This window comes from Amphiura filiformis, chromosome 8, assembly GCF_039555335.1.
Source record: "Amphiura filiformis chromosome 8, Afil_fr2py, whole genome shotgun sequence".
Lineage (NCBI taxonomy): Eukaryota > Metazoa > Echinodermata > Ophiuroidea > Amphilepidida > Amphiuridae > Amphiura > Amphiura filiformis.
In genome coordinates, this window is record NC_092635.1 from 35,107,835 (window position 1) to 35,126,678 (window position 18,844).

The following is an 18,844-nucleotide window of genomic DNA, read 5'->3' on the forward strand; positions in this document are numbered from 1 at the left end:
ACGCCAAAAATACACAAGCCTAATACCCCTCTGCGTCCAATTGTGGATTACACAGCGACGATTGGTTATAGCACATCAAGATGGCTTGCGGATATACTTGGTGGTTTAGTCGGCAATACCCAACATCATGTGAAGAACTCCCAGCAGCTAGCTGAAGATCTGGCCAAAGTTGTCATTGAGGAGGAAGATATACTTAATTCGCATGATGTGGTTAGTTTATTTACCAACACGCCAATTGACCAAGTGTTAGAGATTGTGAGAAATAGACTGGAGAATGAAAATTTGCTTAGAGTGTACAACAAAGATACAGGTTCAAAATAACAAGTGAGGATGTCGTGCATCTACTGGAGTTCATACTGACCACCACGTATTTCACGTTCAAAGGCAAAATATATCGTCAGCTCTTTGGTACGGCGATGGGCAGTCCCGTAAGCCCGATAGCGGCCAACATTTTCATGGAAGCCTTAGAACAACAGGCTATCGCTACTGCGCCGCTTGATTGTAGACCGAAGCTATGGCTCCGATATGTCGACGACATCCTTGAGGTTATCCAAAGAGATAGTGTCCAGCAGCTCACAGACCACATCAACCAAGTAGACAAATCAGGCTCCATCAAATTCACCTTTGAACAAGAATCGCAAGGGCAGATTCCATTTCTGGACACCTTAATTGTGAAGAAAGACGATGGAACAGTGAAGTTGTTGGTCTATCGCAAGCCTACACATACCGACCAATATCTCAACTACCAGTCGCATCATCCTTTACATCAGAAACTCGGAGTAGTACGCACATTATACAACAGGAAAGACACCATCGTAACTGAAGAGCAGGATAAGGAAGAAGAAGAAAAGAAAATCCAAGAAGCGCTCCAAACATGTGGGTACCCCAAGTGGTCTTTTGAAAAAGTCAAAGACCAGATGCAAAGTGTTAAGCCAAAGAAATCGGCTAAAAAGACTGATGACAGTACCAGAAGCCGAGGTATGGTTGTGCTACCGTATGTTAAAGGTGTAACAGAAAGGGTGTCTAGAGTGATGAAGAAATATAATGTCTCAACCGCAATGAAGCCACACAACACGCTCCGCAGAGAACTGGTTCACCCAAAAGACAAGCGTGATCCCAACAACTTGACCCAGGCTGTTTACAAGATCCCCTGTTTGAACTGTGATCTGTCGTACATAGGGGAGACTGGGAGAAAATTTGGAACGCGGCTCGAAGAACACAGAAAGGAAGTGGAGAAGGTCAACAGCACAGTAGTCACCAGGGCAGGTAGAAAAGAATCTCTTACAACAGTTAACAAGTCGGCAATAACAGATCACGTAGTGGACAAAAATCATGTCATTGGATGGGGGGACGCTGAGATCATTAGCACGGAACAAGAACGATTTACACGCTGGATAAAGGAGGCTATAGAAATTAGAAAGAGGAGGGCACCACCATGAATAGAGACGAGGGCAGTATCAACTCTCACACATTTTGATGAGTTTCTAGAACTGGGTTCAAGAAAATCCCCAGATGGAAAATCAACTGGCAACACCAAGACCTACGCTGGAGATACATCTAGCGTCGGTTGCCAGTAGGAATCACTCATCATCAAGTGTTGACAAAGGCAACAGTGTTGCTGAAACGTACACAAAGTAAGTGCAATTTCTCAAGAAATATCAAGAACTTTGGTTAATGAACCTTCGACCTCATTTGACCTTTCTTGGCCTTTGACCTCGGTTGACATTTACAGCCCGATCAAAGCAACTTTCAATTTGACCTGGCCTTTGACCCTGGATGACCTTTGCAGTTTCATACTCCACAAGTATCAGAGATCACTTTCTTCGAGTTGCAGCTCAACTTTGAATTTAACTTAACCTTTGACCTCGGAAGACCTTTGCGGTTTCATACTCAGGGATCATTTCCTGCAAGTTACGTCCCAATCGGAGCATCTTTAAATTTGACCTGACCTTTGACCTTGGATGACCTTTGCGGGTTCATACTCCCCAAACACATAAAATGCAACCGCCAGAATTTGGTCCTTCACAGACTTCCTTTTTTCAACTTTCAATTTGACCTTTGACCTCAAAATGACTTGCGGTTTGCGATTGTTTTTCCCGAGTTACAGCCCGGTAGAAACTACTTTAAATGTGACCTGACCTCTGACATCAGATGACCTTTGCAGTTTCATACTCCCGTAGTGTCAGGAATCATGTTCCCCAAGTTACAGCCAAATCTGAACAACTTTAAATTTGACCTGACCTTTGACCTTGGATGACCTTTGCGGGTTCATACTCCCCAAACACATAAAATGCAACCGCCAGAGTTTGGTCTTTCACATACTTCTTATATTTTTATAATCTAAAAGATTACTGTTTTAGCACAGTAATTGCCAGTATACCATAGAAATTTATTTACAAGTAAAGAATTGCAGGCGGCGAGTGGCATGAAAGAGAGAGAGAGACGGCAAAACTGATCAGCCGTATGGCACTTTCCATACAATCGGAAACACGGAAGTAAACCGACTGAATTTCGCAGCATTGAATTGTACAGTGCAACATTATCAGTTCAAAAGTGCTCGTTTGAAGTTGACGGTATCTTTATTCATAACTGCCTCTTCATGGGATTCTTGTCAAAATACCTTTTATCTAAATTTCTGAATCTATACATCATTTCATCAATATAATGAGTGCTGCATATCACCTACTAACACAGTGTAGTTATTATTTTACAAAAATAGTGAAGGAAATTGACATCTATGCTTTTCTACGCCCTTCTACCGGTCTAAGAGAGTATAACGGATCACCACATACAAGTAGAGAACAAAAGAGCGTATAACGGATCAGAACCTTCAAGTAGACAATGATAGAGAAGAAACATTGAAAGTGAGTTGATGTCATATGTCGGCCAGGTTGAATATAAAAGATATGATCAACTTGTCTACGACGCTGAGACAGATTGGCATAATAATAGACTTGTAATACTGTAAGCTTTATATAATTAAAGTGGCGTTTGAAAAAAGTTTCGTCAACATAGAGTGATTTAAAGGTTAGTCAAGATCAATATTATTTTTCAAAACCATGTAAATCGCATATTCAATTGTGATTGTTTCTATATGAAACTCATTGTGTGCACCCATACACACCCCCCCCACACACACACACACACACACCCACCCCACACAATAAACAATTAATGACGAAAGAGTAGATTCGGCATTCTTGCACTTATACGACGAAATGCTACATTTGCTCCATGCTCCAGATAGCGCTTTGTACTCACACGTTAAATTAATTCGGATTAATTCAAAACAATCAAATAGTTGTTAAAGAACGAAGTTAATGTACGTTTCGACGTTAAGAATCTCCTTTCATAACAGCAATGTTTCCACCGCTGCGCAAACAAAACAAAGTTTGTTTGGTCAGCAAACATTTTCCCCTGTTTAATCAATTTCACGAAGTTATAACTGTTATTTTTCTGCGATTTATAGGCAACATATTGTTATGATAGTAGATTATATAGTATATGTTTGATAAAAAATAAGAAACACCTTACACAAGGTTACTTCTGTTATTTAAGAAAGCCGAAAATAACATTGTATTCTCCAGACACCGACCCATGTCTTGTATTCATATAGATTAACTTTTAAAGTCAATGCATAATTTCTAACCACTTGTTTGCTCGGGAATGAACTGTGATCACCAACTGCATCGCATCTCTTACGGGACTAAAACATGATACTCAAAATTGGGTAATATAATATTCAATACAATTTTACATTAACTTTCAATATTTAAATTATCAGCTGTGAAAGTATAAAAATTCAATATTGCTTGATTTTAAACGTGTTTTCAATGTTAACTTGTTTTTTGCTGACTATCTTGGACCTACCTTGAGGAATATGTAAGAAGATCATATTTCCTTAGAAAGACCAATTATATTGTATATTGATTGTGTTAATAAATTGTTGCATGACTTTGAAAGCTGCCACGTGAAATCGTAGCTTTCACTTGCAACCGTAGACTGCAGACTAGATTTGATGGGGGTACGGCTGCTGAAGTTGCTCAATATTCTTTTTTTGGCTCAATAATTTTCATTTTCTTTGGAAACGATGGTTGTAAATAATAGAAATAAAACATATGATATTTGAACCCGTTGTAAGCTTTCTCTCGAGAAAATTTATTTAGATATATTGATTGCTTGCTTACTTGCTTAGGTTGAGTCGTATAGTCGGACTCTCGTAATAGCTCTCCAAAATGTTATATTCAGCTTACAATTCTTGATGCCGATTCCAGTTAGTCATGTATCCTCTGTCGACAATCACATCCCTGCAACGCTGTCTCTAAATAGGCGGATAGTTAAAAGGGGTCGTGTTTATGTAAGAGGCAGTTACGTGGCTAACCTGAATAAAATGAAAAAGATTAAGTGTCTGAAAGTTGCTTGTAATAATATCGTATTTCTAGTCATTAGTAATGAATTTATACTTCATCACTGAGCGATAGCGATTAGCGAATGTGGTAGAGCGCTTGTTGTAGCGCCACTACTTCATTGGCTAATCGCTATCAGCTTTCTGTGTTATGATTGCAGACAAGATCTGCTCGTTGGAATGTTGACGGAAGAAAGAAAAAGAACTGACGAAAAACAGTACAATCGCAAATTGGAAATTTGCGATTGTAAAAAAATGGAAATTTGCGATTGTAAAAATTGGAAATTTGCGATTATAACAAATTGGAAATTTGCGATTGTAACAAATTGGAAATTTGCGATTGTAACAAATTGAAATTTGCGATTGTAACAAATTGGAAATTTGCGATTGTAACAAATTGAAATTTGCGATTGTAACAAATTGGAAATTTGCGATGGTAACAAATTGGACATTTGCGATTGTAACAACTTGGACATTTGCGATTGTAACAAATTGGAAATTTGCGATTGTAATAATATAAATGTTCGTCACACTCTTTCTCTAACGTTTAATCTTGCCTGTGAAATGCGTGAAAAAAAGTGTTGGTGCAAATAATATACAATTTTACAAGAAAGGTCATACAAAGGTTCTGAGACCTCAACAATCATGATATTACTCTGCCTCTGCTTGGTAAGTCAGAAAAATGGTTTCCATAGAGATTTGTAATTAGATTTGGTTTATATTCTTGGAAAATGAAAGGTTTATTCCAGTACATCGTGACCGTAAGATGTAAAACATTCCCCCCTGGTTCACGTAATGTAATACAAGTATGTATTTTTCAGATTGCTTTTATCATCATGGGATAAGTCAAATACCTACCTTTTATAAAGAAAATGTGTTTTCTGCTCTTAATTGAATAATAAGTTTGTAAAATAGTAATGTGCAAGTGCAAGATGAAGAATTTCTACTTTCAAATTATTGAGTAATTTATATAATTTTTGTTCCCGTTGATTCAGATGCCACGGTATTGATTACAAAATAATTAAGGGACCCTAGGCACTGCAAATTATTTATAATTGCAATTTTAATGTCGGTGTGGTGAATAATCGCCTATGTGCTTAGGGAAAGAGAGCAACATCCAATAAAGATAACAATATGTGAACACGTAACTTGAGGTTGTTTGTGGTTTATTTCCTGGAAACTTTCAAATTCAACTAATATCTTGAAAGCTTCAATGTTTCAAAATTCAACTCTATTGAATTATTGCAATTGTATTTGAAATGCGTTATTTGCTTCTGAATGCAAAATGAATAAATTTCAATATGTTTTTACATTCGATATGTCATTGTACATTAGTTCGTTTCTTATCTTTATTATTTCATCTTGGATTTATTTTTCAACTTTTGCAAGTATCTGATATGGAAGTCACGCCGCAAGAACAAAGTGATAAAATCATGTGTATTTTGTTTTTGTATGAAATTGTAGTCACGTTTATTAAAATAAACAGAATACGAACAAATAGATTATGTTTGCTTATGATTATTTCTATGCCTACGTTTGTTGTTTGTTGTCCTCTCCGTACACCGATGTATATTATATCTCTCTCTATGTGTCAGGTGGCGCTGTGTAGCGCTGCTGTGGTCTTCACAAGAGTACGCCATCTCACTCGATCTGATGCCAAGTGCGTTGCACCTTGCATTACTTGGTTAGAAACCAGCTTCACGTCATTAGTCCAAGATGTTGGTGGACGTCCTCTTCCTCGTTTGCCTTCCATAGCCCCTTGCAAAATCTGCTGTTCTACACCTCCATGTTTCCTGACAATATGGCCGAAGTACTTCAGCTTTCTCTCCATTATGCCGCTTCTGATGGTTAGACTTGTACCAATCTTGTCGAGGATCCAGGAATTTGTTCTCCTGTCTTTCCATGTCACTCGTAGAAGCCTCCTGTAACACCACATCTCAAAAGCATCTACTCTTTTCCTATCATTCTTGGTCATAGCCCAAGACTCGCATCCATAAGTGGCAATGGAAAACATTATTATATCAGGTGGCATGAAATGCCACACTGATATATTGTTAAGCAGGCGCATCTTCTGATTCTGCTCCTTCTACTTCTTCTGCTTCTTCCATTTCTTTCGCAAACCCTCTTTTAAAATGCTACTAGTGCCAGACACTTGCGCCGATCTCGTCCAACTTGGCTACAAGAAGCATTGGCTCAAGCTCCTTCTAAGTTGTACACAGTTATATGGGTTAAAGGCCCTGTAGGGGTCATTAATATTGAAATCTTTACAATGATACTAGTGCCAGGCACTTGACCAAATTTCGAACAAACGTGGCCAAGAACCGCGGACCCTAGCTTGATATAAGTTTTTCACAGATAGGAGTCAAATTAAATTACATGCTATGACCACCAAGCTTAGTCAGAAGAACCACTGGCCCAAGATTAATATAAGTTGTACCACAACTTGATGGTCAACCTGAGGTCGATGACATTTTAAACTGTTAAAATGGGCCCGATTGGGCTTAAATCATCCTTGATCTCATATCATCAAGAATGAAAGAGTCAACATGAGGTTACCCGAGGATTGGGCTTAAATTTGGTGCAAAACATTTTTGATATGAGGAACATGAAAAGGTCAACCTCAGGTCACCCGAGGTCAAAGATCAAATGTTAAAATGGGCTTTAACTCATCCTTGATATGAGGAGAACATGAAAAGTCAACCTGAAGTCACCCGAGGTCAAAGGTCAAATGAGGTCAGATGTTGAAATGCGCCCGATTGTGCTTAAAATTGGTGAAAATCATCCTTGGCGTCAGGAAACTTAAAAACGTCAAAATGATGTTAAAGGTCAAATGAGGTCAGAAGTCAACGCCTGATATTCGTGGCTCTTGAGCCACAGTAGCTCTAGTTTTACTTGTTTCGTACATCAAGTTGGTATACTTTGCTCTCTTTTCAGTTGTTCGCATATTAAAGGTATTTTCTTCTATCATTTATTGATATTTGATGTTTTTTATGTCCTCGTCCGTTGAAATCACCATTACCTACGTTTAAACTATGTTGAAACCAGATCCGATATATCATTTGGTCATAAGGATTCAGAACATTTGATATTGAATTTGAATGCAGACATCTCAATACAACTATAACGAAAGATTTCCCTAGAAATGGTTGTATTGCAATGTTAAATGTTATAATGCATAAAGTATTATAAAGTATATAAATGTATAAAGTAATGTGAACTGACTAAAACAGTTAAAAATATATTGTGGCAGGTATCCAATTCATTACATTCTTTTATTTCGATATGGATTTTACAATTCCATGCAGCGCCAAATAGCATGTATTGCTTTATTATAAACAATTCAATGCCTCCCCTGACACATCATAATAGCGGTGGCAAATAGCTCTTGTCAATGACACAGATATTATCATCTACGTCTACCATTGAGCCATAAATATAATGGTTGAAAAAACCCACCTTTTAATGAAGAAAAAATAGACCACGTATCTTATATCGTGTGAGTTGTTCATTATAGTGTTTATGGAGTTATGGAGAAGTTGTCAAAGTTGGTAAGATCATGTGTGGATAAAGTAATATTCAATGATATAGTGAAAGCTCATTTCGCAACTATTCATACAAATTTGTGTCATCAATCCCAACTGCTTACCCAGCAAACACAAAAACGTTTTTAAAACGTTATAAATAAGTTATATTTTGGCTTTTGGTTTAGGTAAAACGTTTAATAACATTAAAATGTCGGGTTATATAAAGGTCATGAAAACGTTTTAAAACGTTTTATATGAAAACACACTACAGCAATATTTTTTAAATGTTTTAAAAAATGTTACTGTAAACTATTTTCGCAAACTTTTTTTGCCAAATATTTTGTCAACACTTAAATAACATTATGTTAAAATATTTGCACTCAGCAAACACAGAAATGTTCTTAAAATGTTTTATTCAAAACGTTTTAATAACATTTAAATGTCGGGTTATATAAAGGTCATGCAAACGTTTTTAAAACGTTATTGCGAATATTTTGGCCAAACATTTTTCGCAAAAAGATTTTTTCAACCCCAAAATAACATTCTCTTTAGAATGTTTTGTATCAAGTTTTCAAAAATATTTTTGGAATGTTTTTCAAACATTTTTATACCCTTTATATAACCCGACATTTAAACGTTTTCTGTAAAACATTTTGTGTTTGTTGGGCAGTAGATTATCAAAAAATGTTTTTAAATGTTATGAAAACGTTTTATACCCTTAATATACCCTTTATATAACCCGACATTTAAACATTTTCTGACAACCTTTTATAACCTTTTGCGAATGACGTCGAAAACGTTTGTGTTTGCTGGGTAGGCACTAATTGAAGACTGTAGTGGAAGAAGTGCTCAAGTGCCAAAATACTAGTTCTGAGAAAATGGGGTCTAAAATTTTGACATTTATCAGCTGATCACAAACGTTATTATTTTGGACTAAAACTTGCAGGAGTAATTTTATATTCACTATCATTCTTTTACAGCTATAAATTAATACATTGTCACTTATTGATTTTCTATAATCAATTTGACACTCATTTGATAGTGATCAGACCAATTTGAAAATTTGACCCCAGTTGACCCCTCACGTGACCCCTATTTCTGAGGGGTCATATCGGCCAAAATTCTGAGAAAATAATTGCTAAACCCCACAGACTTCAAAACAGTCAATAACTCATTTTCGCCAAAATGACACTTGAGCACATTATCCACTACGGTCTTCAATTCTAGTTTGGTCTGATAATGCAATCTGTACTACGATGACTCTTTCTATCGTACCATGGAGATATTGTATGGAGCTACTTTCGCATATGCATGTGATATCATTTTTTTTATTTAAATATAAAACGAGTGTTATCGTGTTTTATTTAAATATAAAACTAGTGTTATCGTTTTTTATTTAAATATAAAACGAGTGTTATCGTTTTTTATTTAAATATAAAACGAGTGTTATCGTTTTTTATTTAATAATTATGCAAAACGAATGTTCAGGGCACGATAGAAAGAGCCAGAAATACCCATCGGGCACCAGTAGCGCTATAGGACTAAATTAAACGTGAGGCCTAATACTGGCCTGTGTACTTTGTGTCTACATTTACATTTCTTGGTATCTATCTATCAAGCCATATTATGATAAATCGGTCAAAACACGATTATTAATCACTTATCGTTACAAATAAGTGAAGGATAGTTATAAGGTATATTATAGCAGGGAGCACGGTGGCCGAGCGGAACGAGCTCCGACTCATAATCGGAAGGTTGCGGGTTCGAGCCCCGGCGACGCCATCGTGTTGTGCCCTTGAGTAAGGCACTTAATCTCGATTACTCCTCTCCACCTAGGTGTATAAATGGGTACCGGCATTCTTAAATGCTGGGAAGGTAACAGACTCGCTGTGGAGGAAGTGTAGCGATCCCTATATAGCAACATTACATGGAGGAGTCTGGCCCAATCGCCAATGATTAAGAGAGATAGACTCCGATCACTGTTTAAACAGGATCCTTTATCAGGTATTATAACGAAGTATAGTCATGATAATGGACCATCTTATACAGTACGGAAGCAACATTGTAGGCGTTTTAATGTTGTTGAAACCTTATTATTGCCGCTATATTAATTTATCAAAGCAATGTCAGAGAAAAAGACGCGACCAGGTTTAATAAAAGACATAATTAACTTGTCTACGGTACTTCCCCTATATACGCGGAGACATGTTGGCATCTCAATCTAATAGCATAGACTGGCAGTGATGTAAGAATTGGAGTCAGTAGATTTACTAAAGGAAGAGGAGTGAAATGCAATTTAAAGGTGACGATAATACAATATTTTTCATACTACTGCACCTCCAGCTAGCTTTATTCCTTGCACATTTAAATCATTCCAATACCATCAAGATTCGCCTCATATAAATTTGTAAGCACTCTTTAGCAAAGTCAGCAAAGACATAGTTCATTTATAATTTACAACCGTATGTAAGGATCACTTGAGGTTTTGACTTTTAAAAGCTACATTTTGGTCAAAAATTGTGCTTGGATATGTCGTTTTCAACTGAGTTACCACATTCGTCTTGCTATAAACATTGAATTGCGTTATATGTTGACGTAATGAAAAAGAAGCTGTTTTTAGGGGGAGGTGTTAGCTCCGTTCGATATAAAACAAAATCTGATAGGATGAAGGGAACACTTGAGGTTTTGACAAAACCAATCACAGATGCCTATTTTCCACTAGTCACCAGCTAGATGCTCACACAGCGCTTATGGTGATATGCACTCAACGTGTAGTGTAATCTGTGTAGTGTAGCGACATTTAACTGCTTGCTTGGAAGCTCTTGGACGAAATTGTGCGCTCACTTGTATCAAGGTGGAAACATATGGGCTCCCTGGAAATAACTGGAATTTTAAGCACAATTTGTGCTTAAAACTGGAATTTTGTGCAAAAATTAAAGGTACTCTCCCTGTAAAATTCCCACAAGCAAATAAAGGCTGATTAATTGCTGGTTTGATTTTCAGAGAAGTGAGCTCTCATGCACGAAGTTTACCCATGTGATCTATTAGGTGAATTTTTACGGAATCTCAACAGTTTTGGAAATAATTAAAAATAAATTTAATAAACATATTTTAGCGTTCAGGATCGCTATTCATAAAATCTATTTACCTCATTCCGAAAATTTTGTGATAAGCAGACAAACTATTGCTATGATAGGAGATTTTTGGGTACCTATTTGATGCAAAATAAAAAACACCTTACAACCTCTGCAATAGTATATCTTTTTATGTAATTGCCCCAATGGGTTGGAGGAGTCACACCTTTTGGTGACAGTGTCTTGATGCTTCTGACTCTTCCTGGCTAGCCCATTGGGTCTATTTTTACTTTTGTTTCCTTTTGCATGTATTGCGTAATTTTACTTTGCTTTTTGATGTATTTTTAGCCGAATTTGTAAAATAAAAAAAATAAATAAATAAAATATGAGAATGTCGGATTTAACCTTGTATACTCCAGATACCGCTCATGCGTTGTATTCATACCGACTAACCTTAAGTCACTTGCATGATTTAAAACGACTTGTTTACTTGAGAGTAAACCGTGATCCACCAACTACATAGCATCATGAATCCATGATCGCATTATACATTTCTTACGGGACTAGAATGGAAGGCCAACATAAGAAATGCGATATTCAATCCAATGTTATACTCGAATACTAGAATATCTCGAGAGTGAGAATAAGGTTAAAAATTATTTTAGTTTAAAAATGACCCTTCACTTTTAAATAATTTTGGCTAATATCTTGCACTTCTTGAGGAATATTAAACTCCGCGTGTTTGTTTGTTTGACTTAAGCTGTAACATGAAATCCTGCTTTCCTCTCACAAGGGGCGTTAGGGGCGCACCATTAGATTTCCAGGGAATAACATGGGAGTTTTGGGGGGAAACACTTCGCCCGTTACTGAGAAGAAAAAAAAAATTCGTCCACTAGTACTTACAAAGACGAAAAAATGTTTTTGCCTCAATGATGAGTAAAAATAAAATCCCCCGCAAACTCTGTAAAAAAGGTATATATTAAAATTGAAGGGAAAACTCGACGCCGAAGGCGGTGAAATAAATCCTCCTGACCAAAAATGTATTCGGTTTAAGCCTGGGTAATCGCTCAATATTCTGTCGCTTTTGTGGCTCAACAACTTTCCATTTTCTTTCAGAGCACAGATACACAACAATTTGTAAATGTGCATTACACGAACACAAGACTAACTAGATGCAAGATGTGGTCATAGACCACACACCTAGCTGGGGCGTGTTGATGTTTTAGAGCTATGACCTTTGACCTGACCCCAACACTGGTAAATGACCATGCAGTCCAGACCATGCAATTGTAAGTTTTGACTCCAGATTACCTTTGACCTGACCACTGCAAAATGTTCGAAAATGTTCTTCTAGTCATGAATTTTGTTGTCATCAAGTTTGAGCCCCATACCTCTTACATATGCCTTGAAAATTCAATTCTAAGATTTGACCCAGATGACCGTTGACCAGACCCCTGCAAAATGTTTCAAAATATTCCCCTCGTCATGAGGTTTGTTGTCACCAAGTTTGATCCCCGTGCCACTTACAGAAAATGTAATTCTACGATATGACCCATGTAATCTTTGTCCTGACCCTGGAAGATATTCCCAAATGTTTCCTTGGTCATGAAGTTTGTTGTCGCCGAGATTAAGCCCCATACTCCTTACAGATATCCAGAAAATGCATTTCTAAGATTGTGACCCCTTAATGACATTTTACCTCAAATCTGTGAGCACCCTAAAGGCACATGGTAATAAAAATGCATATTGCTGCCAGAAAGAAAGAGGAAGAAAGATCGGATATCAAATCAGGTCCTAGCTGGGTAACCCAGCTTGGTGATGATAGTTTACAATGAAACCTTTCATAAGAGTTCTCCCAAGAAAATCAATCTGGTAATCGGACAAGCATTAAGGTAGTTATTGAAATCTCAACAGCACCGTCTCTAAAAGGAGGTTGAAAGGGCTCCGAAGAAGCGGACAATATAAAAGGGGGTCATGTTTATATAAGTGTCCAGCCTGGATATTTGGAGTAAATTGCAATGATGGGAAGACATTAAGTGCCGAGAGTTGCTTGAAATAATATCATCTTTCTCATCATTCATGATGTTTTGTTTTGATAAACTCGGCAATCGCTGTGTGGAGTATTTTGAACTGTATTTTGTAACTAGCCTTTGCTGTTCATTGGCATTCTGGACATTAGTAATACCTTCGTAATTGTGGACAATTAAATGAGTTTTCTCAAGTGCTTTAGAATAATTTTGTCATAACATTGTCAGGTTTCGTTTTGTACTTTTGTAACTTTGAAATAATTATATGACTGTTTACCAAGTGTTGTGTGAAAATGAGATATTTCCATGATTCGGGCTGAATGAGCCTAAATTGAAGGCAAAAACTGCCCTTTCCAAAAGTCACAAAGTAATTTTTTTGGTCGTATTTGGTGTCATAGGTACAAATTTAGTACTTTCTGTCAATCAAAACTGAACAATATTTGGGTAAATCTGTTTTTTAATAGATGAACTATCTAATCCTGCACATTATGACACCACATTGAATCCAATGTGACATCGAGAAGCAAAGTTACAAGCAATTGAATAGACGAAGGTCCCGTTTCAAAAGTGACAAACTGGCCTATACAAAGCGCAAAAAGATTCCGACAAGCGCAACAAAGAGACAACACAGTTTCTTCAATGAAGCGTTATTTAAAGCAGTTTTTATTTCAGTTTTTACTCCTCTGTACTCTCATTTTATTTGTCAGTTCTTTTGTTTCAGTTTTCTTTTGTTCCTTTTGTTTTAAATTAAAACCAAACGCATAGGTTAGCCATTCACCACTCTCAAACCAGATTTGTGGCCTTCGTCTAATCAAATGCTTGTAACTTAACTTCATGAAGTCACATTGGATTCAATGTGGTGTCATAATGTGCAGGATTAGATTGTGCATCTATTGAAAAAACAAATTTACTCCAATATTGTTCACTTTAGAAATTGTGATTATTTTTCCAAGTGTAAGGATACTTTATTGGCGCAGTATATCTCATTTTCACACAATACTTGGTAAACAGTCATATATTTATTTCAAAGTTACAAAAGTACAAAACGAAACCTGTTATGACAAAATGTTGAGAGGGGGACTTAGTTCTTGTGTTATGTTTATATAATTTTGCCAGAAAGACTGCAGTGATGATCTGAGACAGTCACGACATTACTTTACCTCTACTTAGTAAGTCAAAAGAGTGATTACAGCAGTGATTTGTAATTAGATTTAGTTACAATTTTCCGGGAAAACGTGAAAGGTTTCTTTCACCACGTATACTGTTTTGTGACCATTTCATGTAAAATATTCCCGGTGCGCAGGAAATGTAATGTATTATACATTTTGTCATCTTGCTTTTATCATGATAAGATAAGCAAAATAAATACTTTTATACAAGAAAAATGTGTTTTCTGCTGTTAATTTAATAATAAGATTGCAATAAATCGTGTATGTGTAGGGTGCAAGATATGAAGATTTTGACTAATTTGTAGAATACTTTTATCAGTTGATTCAGATGCCACGGAATAATTAAGGGACTCTAGGCACTGTAAATTAATTATAATTGCGGTTTTAATGTAGATGTGGTGAAGCATTACCAATGTGCTTAGGGAAAGAGAGCAAAATCCAGGTCTTTAAGTCTCTAAGCGAACAATATATTTTAAGGTGCCTGTGTTAGTTTTTGGTGTCATTTACGTGGAATATTTTACTTTTTAAATTCAACCAATATCTTGAAAAACATCAGTGCTTCAAGATTCTTCTATTGAATATTAGTTTTAAAAAAAAAATTTACAATTGTGTCATGTGAGAGAACAAGACGCAAATTTTTAAAACTGATATTGTAACAACCAACAGTAAGGATGAGGCGTGATATAAGTGATGTGATCAAGCAAAATCAGTCGGAAGTCGGATATATTAATTTTCAGATATAGCCAAACAAAGGAAATAATTTCTTTTGTTTTATATTGTTTTGGAATCACTTCAACTGTTCACATCTTTAGAACCAAATGTTCAATTTCAATGTAATTTTCTGCAAAATGTAGCTTTGCAAATGCTTTATTTCATGTAAAAAAACCGAAAATTGAATATGTCCGACTTAAGACTGATTTTGCTTAATCACACCACATTTTATATCTCATATACTCTAATCACCAAGTGTTTGCACATAGTGGTGTCAAAATATTTCACAGTGGTTAATATATTTGTACTTGTATTTTGTACTTGTGCTTTGCATAAGTCTGTATCATTAATAAATTCATGTTTACAGCACAATTGCTTTATTTCCTTACCAGCAATAGATGAAAATAAATATACCCAAATAATCTCAAATTCCTATAAAAGTACAAAAATCGCTTGAATGATTGATTAGACCATACCTGCGTCACTCAATGATAAATTCATCACTTCTGAGAAGAAAAAACTCTAAAGTTATTGAAAGACCGTAGTAACGCACTGGTGATTGCTTTTACTTTATAATGCAAATGAGTCGATTGCAGACTTTATTTCTGGTAAAAGAAAAAAAAACTGTGTTTCTGCAGTATTCTATTTTTATATTAACAAGTTCCATAAATAACTCCAATTTATGGAGTCCAATAAATCCAATATTACCATTTCTATACCTTACACTAAACGGCGGGAAGGAGACAAATCAAACAGTCGTTCAATGGGTTCCCAGTAGTGTATTCTGAGAGGCCACGTCCGTCTATCTGCTCTAGTTAACATTTTAAACTTAAAGGCCCATTTAGTGATATGCTCATCCGGATGATCATAAAAATCATCGAAATTCAGATTTTGGTACCTTTGTCATTGTCATAGATGTACTAACATAGCCTGCGAGTGGTTCAGCCGAAAACCGTGTATTTAAGACAAAATAAGACATTTTACACGAATCTGTAATTTACTTACCTAAATTAACTACATGTATTTGAATGGGGCTTCAACTTCGTCAGTACTGCTGTTTTCTTCGTTTTTGTAACAAATTTGTCATTTCAAAAATACCAGATGACAATTTGAATGACTTATCCTTCACTTTTAAGCAATTTATAAACAACTTTAATTTTTTACACCTGCGCTGGGATATTGAATGGGTCTTTAACCATTAGAGTCTCATCTTTATGTTTAATTCGGCTGGTATTTCTGAAAATTGACGTGAGCTGAGATATGTAGTTTTTGTGATTTTTGCCCTTTTTACCAAAAATGTCAATTATTAAAACTGGTATAACTTTGAAAGTAAATAAAGTATGAACTTCATATTTGCTGTAGAGAATACATGTTACATGTGTATGCAATACTCGTTAACAAAAAAATCATCTTCATATGTTTATGTAATATTTTGGGTGAAATTAGTAGAAAGAAAGAAAGAAAGAAAGAAAGAAAGAAAGAAAGAAAGAAAGAAAGAAAGAAAGAAAGAAAGAAAGAAAGAAAGAAAGAAAGAAAGAAAGAAAGAAAGAAAGAAAGAAAGAAAGAAAGAAAGAAAGAAAGAAAGAAAGAAAGAAAAGAAAGCAGCTAGTACAACAGGGTCGTGAATCTTTTTTATTAGATTCTGAAAATAGTAAACCTAAGTCAAGTCATCATGCTCTGTCACCATTGGCTAAAAGGGGGAATTTTATACTTAATTTATTCTACTTTATTTGGCCAAGCTGGTGCAATCGATCGAAATCGTCTGAAGGTTTATCAAATCATGACATAGTTTTTGACGATTTACGTACCAATAAGCAGCAGTAAAATAGGTTAGTGTTGTCTCCAGAAATAAACTACTTAATGTATCAAACGTGTTTTTTATTATGAAACTACCCAGATAATCAGAAACCGTTGCTTGAATTTTTTATTTTGTAGAACGGGTTGATTCTATATTGGTTAAATATATGAAGACCTGAGCGCAAGAAGACCGTAAGTCCACTTGGCCCCTCAATATGTATACTCTAAAGTTGCGTATATTTTCGTATAGTTTGGTAATGTTTTTTACATGTTCAGTGGCAAAAACAAATCTTTCACAACCTTTCATGATGTTTTCACCCTGGAACACGTATTTAACATTATAAAACCGTAAGAAACTATACGTAACTTCAGTGTATGTTGAGGGGCCAAGTGGACTTACGGTCTTCGTGCGCTCAGGTCTTCATATACAATTATAGAAAGACACTAATTGTTTGATATTATTCCAGATGATCAGAATGAACAGCAGGACATATCAAATGAAAAATTAAATTATTATAGAAGAATAATGCAAAAACCCCGCGGCCTTAGCTTAGATTTGTGGCCTTCTACAGTGTCATAACTAGAGCATGATGTATCAAGGTATTGGGCAACCCAATTCTTCGCAATATCTTAGACAATATTATTTTGTAAACTACGAAAGCAAGTGATTTAATTTCAAAAATCGATGACGTAATGTCTACACTTGAGGCCACTGTTTACTGATATAGTAAAGGTGTTTGTGTTTGGCATATCATGATATCAAGTATTGAGGTCAATTGTGATATATATACCGCATAAACGTAAAGAAAGCATATCAATACTCAAATGAAACAAACAAGCAAATAAATACAGTCTGCGCGATGAATAAGGTTCCTGTGTTTGAACCAGCCTGGTCTTTCTGATATTCAGTCTGTATTGCACTGAATCACATTCGATATTCAGTCTATATCGCATTGAATATACAGCATAAATAGCGCCCTCTCTTGTACTAGAGCGGTTCCTGCACCATAGCTGAACTATGGTGTTCAACTATTAAACATTAATATTTGACAACAAATATAGAAACTAGTATTTCGATTAGTAAAATAGCAGTATTAGGTTTGGGGCTGGTTGGGGTGGCTACGGGGTGTTAAAACAAGAACCACTAACTGCAAAATTGGGATATTTAGCTAGTTTGCCTCACCGGGCTATAAAGAACCACTAACCGTGACATATGAATACCCAACAAGTTTAAACTTTCAGGGCCTGAAGAACGATGGAACTTATGGGGTAAAATGTTTTCAAAAAGTATGAAATGATGCGATATTACGATAATTCTTTATAAATTCATTGAAATTCATTACAAATGCTTCTCAAATACCATTGTGTCAGACATTGTTTTAAATGCATTTCGTTAGAAATTGCTGCATTGCGATGAGAAATATTATATGCACAAAGTAAGAAAAATGTCAACTGAAACCGTTTAAAATTTGTATCTATAGTTGTAAGCATCCAATTCAATGCATCATAATCCTTTATATATTTCGAGATAGATCTTACAACTCAGTACCCCTTAGCATTTTATCTATGTATTGCTTTGTCGTAAACAACTCAATGCCTTGTCTGATACATCATATACATTATACACCATAGCGGTGGCAAGTTGATTGATATTGTGAGAAGCTATTTTGTCAGCTCGAGTCAATGACAGAAATATGATCATGATGTCTCACTGCGCCATACATACATTTTAATGGAAAAGAAAATAATTAAAATCGCGGATCTTTAATTTAAACCGTTGATCATTGTATAAACATTCATCATTAGAGAATGAATTTGGAGAAAACCTTCTGGTAATTACAAACACTCGCTGAGCAGCAAGACCCGCCCTCGAAGCTTTTAATCCGATAAGCTGATTATCTATTTGTTTTCATGAATTGGAAGACATTCTTTGATGTATTACTGAGCTCCATCATCTGAAATTACTGGAGCGTGAGCCACCCAGGCTGGTGGCTCAGCATAGTATTTTATTAACAGAAGGTTTTCTCCAAATTCATTTCCTAATGTATTATTACTCTAAAGTATCTTTTTGAAGTTGATGTCATCACATCTGTGTCTTAATGGTATTTTTGAAAAAACAAATTGTCTTCATTAACGA

At 35.8% G+C, this 18,844-nt stretch overlaps 1 protein-coding gene across 1 annotated transcript; it reads left to right on the forward strand.

Annotated features, from left to right (window-relative positions):
• Positions 1–416: 416 nt before the first annotated feature.
• On the forward strand, positions 417–5,415 carry LOC140159499 (uncharacterized). Its single transcript, XM_072182987.1, has 2 exons — positions 417–1,316; positions 5,401–5,415. The coding sequence occupies exons 1-2, from the start codon at positions 417–419 to the stop codon at positions 5,413–5,415; spliced, it is 915 nt and encodes a 304-aa protein (XP_072039088.1).
• Positions 5,416–18,844: the final 13,429 nt, after the last annotated feature.

Excerpts from the sequence above, each read along its gene's own strand:
- LOC140159499 (XM_072182987.1), top strand. The coding sequence starts at position 417 with ATGGGCAGTCCCGTAAGCCCGATAGCGGCCAACATTTTCATGGAAGCC.